Source organism: Ailuropoda melanoleuca, chromosome 8 (assembly GCF_002007445.2).
Source record: "Ailuropoda melanoleuca isolate Jingjing chromosome 8, ASM200744v2, whole genome shotgun sequence".
Classification (NCBI taxonomy): Eukaryota; Metazoa; Chordata; class Mammalia; order Carnivora; family Ursidae; genus Ailuropoda; species Ailuropoda melanoleuca.
The window spans coordinates 81784903-81791036 of record NC_048225.1 but is presented as its reverse complement, the minus strand read 5'-3'; the positions used below and the strand labels follow the sequence as shown (position 1 = coordinate 81791036).

Sequence of the window (6134 nt, the reverse complement as noted above, 5' to 3'; positions counted from 1 at the left end):
GGGGGGGGGGAAGACTCTCGAGTCTTTCTCAGGAAACTGACTAGCAGCCCAACCCCCTTTGCTATAGCTCGCTCTGCAGCCTTAGTTTCTATCTCTGTCCCTCATTTCCCAGACTCCGTCATCAGAGAACAGGAGTCAATCAGGGTAGAGAGAAAGTAAAATCTGGAATGTTCCACAAGTCTCCTCCTGCCAATTAGAGACTTGGGAGAAGAGGAAAAAGAAAGGAAAAAAAAAAAAGAGGCATCCGTCTTTTCCTCCTCCTCACAGAGCACGGGGCTGGCAACCACTCTGCTCCTGGGAAGGAGTGGATGGGAGCCACCCCCTTCAGGCCCCCCAGCAGGAAATCCGGGGTATTCAGAGCACTTCCATCCTGCCCCTTGCTGGCCCCTCCCGGCACCTTGGTAGGAAGGTGCTCGGATCGCACAGAAGGAGATGCTTACGTACCAGACCGCACTTTTCTTTCCTTTCTTTTTCCTTTTTTTTTTAAGATTTTATTTTTATTTATTTATTTGACAGAGATAGAGACAGCCAGCGAGAGAGGGAACACAAGCAGGGGGAGTGGGAGAGGAAGAAGCAGGCTCATAGCAGAGGAGCCTGATGTGGGGCTCGATCCCAGAACGCCGGGATTGCGCCCTGAGTGGAAGGCAGATGCTTAACGAATGCGCCACCCAGGCGCCCCAGACCGCACTTTTCTGGTAAAAAAGGGCCAGTTTCTGCTTTTCTCCGTCAGCCAAAGCCCAGCCCAGCCCTATGCCCCGCTAAGCCCTCAAATAGGGGCATGGACACCAACCTGATGGGTCGCCAGTTCTCCACCCCATGCCTGTCACGGGGCCTGGAAATGTAGCCCACAGTGGCAAGGTTTGACCATCGGACTCCCAAGCCAGCAGAGAGATGTTCAGGGGTGGTGAGTGTGCAGGGGTGGGAGTCCTCTCGAAGAAAGGGCCGTGAGAGCAGGCTCTCCCCTCCTCACTCTCTGCTTTGGGCTCCCGTGAGACACGTGCTGATTCCACCCACTTCTCTCCTTCTCCCCAAGCCCACAGCCCTGGCCGCTGTTTGGGGGTGGAGGGTGGTCTACCCCCCCACCCCCCAGTCAGTTTTCAACACAGAGTGTTGAGAGTCTAAAAAATGCAAATCAGGTCCCTCTGCTTGAACATATGTAACAGGTTCCCTTAGCACTTAGGATCACATCCCTTTTGAGCCCAACCAGGCTCTGCTTGACCTTTCTGGCTTCCTCTACTATTCCTGGCCCTGGCCACACTGGCTTCTTTCTGCTCCTCGGACACACGCTGGCCCTTCCCACTTAGGGTCTTGGCCTGGGCTCTACCCGGGGTATTCCTTCCTATCACTTTTCAAGGCTGGCTGCCTCTCATTTTTCTCTTCAAGAGCAAGGATCCTGCTTCTCTTATTTCTGCGCTTTTCCCAGCACCTAGAATAGTGTCTGCTACAGAATAGGGGCTCTCTCTCTTTCTCTTTCTCTGTACGTATTGCTTGAATAAATGTAATAGAAATGGATGAGCCTGTCTGCCCTCGAGCTGGGCTTGCCCTGGCTTCTGCTTGGTGGTTCCTAGTGCCCGCGGAGGGTTCTGGGCAGCGCTGCTCCCTCCCCATAACCCATGGTCTGTTTCTTTTTTACAGACCCTGCTGTGGGGCACCGCATCTTCACGGAGCCTGCCCTCAGCCCCACCACCTCTCCAAAGCCAGGTACACCCTGAGGAGCCTGCCTTCCTTTGGACTCGTCCACCTGGACTGGCCGCAGGCTCGTGCCGCCTGTGTCCGTCTGCTTCCCCGCGCTTGTCTGGCTGAGGGATCCCCGGCTCTGCTGTCCCTAGGCTGAACCCCGTGGAGAGAATCAACTCAGTGTTATTATTCAGATTATTATTATTATTTTTAAAAGATTTTATGTATTTATTTGAGAGGGACAGAGCGAGCACGCGCATGAGTGGGGGGAAGGGAGAGGGAGAAGCAGACTCCCTGTGGAGCGCGGAGATCCATGATGATGTGGGGCTCCATCCCAGGACCCTGAGATCATGGATCATGACCCTAGCCGAAGTCAGAGGCTTAACCGACTGAGCCACCCAGGCACACCCCTCCCTTTTCAAGGTTTTATTTATTTATTTGAGAGAGAGAGAACATGCAGATTATTTATTATTATTTTATTGTTCAGACAAGGAGGTGACTTGCTCAAGGTCTCCAACCAGACGTGGCATTAATGGCCTAGGCTGCATCCCAGCTCTTGTGATGCCCCCCTCCCCACCTCAGTGGCTTGGGGGTGGTGGACAGGGAGCATATCTTCACAGCCCAGTCCCATCTGGCTGGTGAGGGGGACTTCCCTTCTGATCATTACTACCCTGAATTTTTTTTTTTTTTTAACTTTCTTCACATCTGGTGTAAAGAATCCATGACAAAGGAAATAGAAGCTTGGCACTCCATCTGCTTTATAGACTTGGTTTTCTGCATGCTATGGAATATGGATTGTAGAGGGAAGACGGGTGGGCTTCCAAGGCTGAATCTCGTCTTGCCGTGTAGTATGGCATGAGTTTGGGCAAGTCATCACCGACCTGAGCCCCCCTTTCCCCACCTGTAAAATGAGGTTAATAGCATCGACCTCTCAGGATTAAAGTGAGGATTTAAACAGGTGACGAATGCCACCGCACAGTTTGGGGCTGGGGAGCACGAGATGCTTAACAAAGAGTAGCTTTAAAAAATCAGTTTAGATAGGGAAAATTAGGGAAAGATCAGGCAAATCTTGACGGGCTTAGATGAACAGGTGTGTGTCAGAGAGTTTGGAAGGCCCTATTTGAATCTGAGGATGTGGCTCTCTGTTCTGCAAATAGAGGCGTTTCCCTCAGCAGGACTCTGGAATCCGTCCCTCAGGATCTGACACCATGTCGTCCTTCGTTTCCCAACTTCCATTGTTTAGAATCAGATGTGTGGGCTTGTGTGCTACAGAGGAGACAGGACTGGCAAGGGGCAGGGCAGGTGGGGGTGGTGGGGGGTGGCCCAGGCCGGCCTCCGGCAGAGACCGGGGATAGAGGCTGTGGGAGGCCGCTGTCCTGGGCTGTTTGAGCCCCACCAGAAGTCAGGGCCGCTGGGGACGGGTCCACTGTGCCTCCTGTCTGTCAGGTCTGTCCCTCACCAGCCTTTTCTTTTCTCCCTGGCTCTCCTGATAGGAAAAATATCACATACTTTCTCTATTCTGCCTCAGCCTGCGAGCCTCCTGAGAGCTCGGACCAGAGGCTCCTGGAAATCACAAATGGGGCTGCCTCTAAACTAGGGTTATCCTATCTTCCTCACCACCTCCCCACATAGTTTAACCACCATTTAATTAAGTGCTAATTATTTGCATGCACTGTGCGAACCCACTCGTTTACATGGTCCTCATTTAAACCTTTAAATTCGTTCAGGTGATACTATTCTCCCCTTGCACAGATGACGAAATGGAGACTTAGACTTCACTTGTAAGGCCTTTAGCCACGAGGAGAGCTCTTCACCTCTGCTTTTCCTAATTTTCTTGCTCCTGGCATGGGAGCTCCCCCATGATAACTCACCCATTCTCCCAACCTGGTAATTAGTTCTATAAAATCATGGGTTTCATCAAACCTAACACCCAGAGACCCAGGGAGGAGGGCCTGAGTGGGACCAGAGCTCTGTCCCCATGGAGCAATGAGGCCTGGGCTGTCAGGTCCAGGACCTCAGGCCTGGGGTCTCCCTGTTCTTTGCCCACAGCCGTGGTCACGATTGGCCAACAAACCTTCCTGCGATTTGCCCGGGAGGTGACGTGGCGGGCAGCCCTGCTGTACTGTCGCAGCCATCACACGGACCTGGCCGACCTGCAGCTGGTGACCGACGAGGCAGACAAGGAGGCCTTGAAGTCCATCACCAGTGAGACCGAGGCCTGGATTGGCCTTTACTTCAACTCCGTCTCTGGGGCCCTGAGCTGGTCGAGCGGCCTAGGTGCCAGCATACCCACGTGGCTTCGGGTGCCCGAGTTCGGGACAGGACTGTGTGCGGGGCTCCGCACCTACGCACGCTACTCCCCCAGAGTTTATTCGCTGGTCTGCTCCGCCCTGAAGCCCTTCATCTGCTTCTACGGTGCGTGGCAGCCCGCCCCTGCTGACCCTGGCCTCACCGTGGCTAGAACGGGAAGGGACATGGTTTACTTAGCAGCAGGAGACATTGAGGTTAGACCCAAAGAAGCGCTTCTAGACTCCCAGGGTAACAGCAGCAGGCTTTATTTTAATTCTGAGGGAGCTTTCAAGAATGGAATGGACCCTCCCGAGTCTCAGGGCATTAGCCAGTAGCGATGGCAATTAGTTTTGGGGCGATGCAGAGGTTAAAAGCATGGACTTTGGAATCAGAGTCTACCACTTGCTAGAAATTTTTCCTCTTCTGGAAAATATATTTAACAAAATGGTATTGTCAATACCCATCTCTGAGGACAGCTTCAGAGACTGAATGAGAATGTACATGAAGGGGCCAGTGGAGACGCGGGCACACAGTAAGCTACCCGGCACAGTATTAGCTCTTCTCACTGTTGCCCCGTAAGTCATGGGAACCAGAGGCCTGCCTGGTTACTCTGGATCTTGTGTACAGTGTGTTGTCAACAACAGCCTGCATCTGGCCGGCCTCACCCTTTCCTTCTCTCTCTCTATTTCTTTCCTTCCTTCTCTCTCTCTCTTTCTTCTCTCTCTATTTCTTTCCTTCCTTCCTTCCTTCCTTCCTTCCTTCCTTCCTTCCTTCCTTCCTTCCTTCCCCTTCCTTCTCTCCCTCCCTCCTGCCTTTCTAGCCTCTTTCTTCGTTTTTTGCAATAGCTTTATTGAGATACGGTCCACATACCTTAAAAATCACCCCTTGGAAGTGTCTGACTCTGTGGGTTTTGGTAGTTGGAGGGGTGCACAAGCATCAGTACTATCTAATTTAGGACATTTTTATCACCCTTACCCTCGAGGCTCCCCACCCTCCGCCCCTCAGCCAGGGCAGCCCAGCCGCTAATGCACTTCCTGTCTCTGTGGGTGTGCCTGTTCTTGCTGTTTCTTTTCACGTTTTGGATTTGAGGAGAACTGCGATCCTCATCTGTAAAGCAGGAAGGATGCTTCCTCCCTTGCAGGGCTCCTGCGAGGATTCAAGGCCCCGCAAGCCCCCTCCCATGATTGGCACACGCAGGGGCATGCATACATGCCCAGGTGGCTGAGATGGGGGCTGCTGACTGCCCCCCATGTGAGACAGACCTGGGGGGCGCTCTGTCCCATGTCAGCCCTGCCCTCACTGCTCTCTTTACTTCTTTGCAGACCCCTCCATTGGGCACCGGGAATCCACAGCTCTCCCTCCAGGCTTTCACGCTTCCTCCTCAGAAGCGGCTGTGGAGCCAACGCTCAGGCCAAGTACATCCCTGTTTTCTGTCCTGTGTGGGTGCTTTGGACCTGTTTTTGGCTGGGTTCCGGGGTCCCCAGGGCCTGCAAGGTGGAGAGGTCACCTGCATGCAGCAGCATGGGGTCGGCCCCATGGGATCCTCCCAGAAGGGGATTTTCCAGTCCACCTTCCAGCCCCCTGCAGGGCCAGCTGGGTTTGGAGAAGGGAGACTCGGTCACCATCAACCTCCCTCCTTGATTTGGGCCACTAACTTGCAGCTCCAGAGCCAGGGGGCTCCAGAGAGGCTGTGTGGCCCCCCTTGTGGTGGTGGCGAGGGCCAAACTGGGAGACTGTGGGGACTATGCTGGGCGGTGCTCCCGAGAAGCCCTCAGAGAGGCCTTTGGAGTTCAGTGTCCAGAGAGGGAAGCACAAGAGAGGTGCCTGTTGAATTCCTTGTGATTTCGGGCTCCTCTGGGTGAAGGGAAGATGCGGGATGAGTTGTTGGGACTATGTGGGGGGACATGTTGGGAACGACAGTGATTGCGTTCCTATAACATTTTTAAATTCCGGAAACATCCTCACAGCTATTACCTCGTTTTGCTTCTCAAGAGTTCTGAAGCTAAGTAGGGTAATTGAGGGTAAGACACACTTCTCCTGGCTTTGTTCCAGATTCCTCCGTCTGACAAAGGCATTATTGCCTTTGCTGAGGACACGGAGAACTTAGGGGACTTGCTCTTAGTCGCAGAGAGCTTCATTTATAATCTGGGGACACAAAGTAAAATCAG

At 53.2% G+C, this 6134-nt stretch overlaps 1 protein-coding gene across 1 annotated transcript in view; it reads left to right on the top strand.

Annotated features, from left to right (window-relative positions):
- The window catches only part of CLEC20A (C-type lectin domain containing 20A), a 19163-nt gene that overhangs the window by 6600 nt on the left and 6429 nt on the right, over positions 1 to 6134 (top strand). Inside the window, exons 4-6 of the mRNA XM_034666772.1 lie at positions 1636 to 1701; positions 3727 to 4092; positions 5289 to 5381. Of these exons, the coding sequence (XP_034522663.1) occupies positions 1636 to 1701; positions 3727 to 4092; positions 5289 to 5381 (525 nt within the window). The remainder of the gene's footprint in view (positions 1 to 1635; positions 1702 to 3726; positions 4093 to 5288; positions 5382 to 6134) is intronic.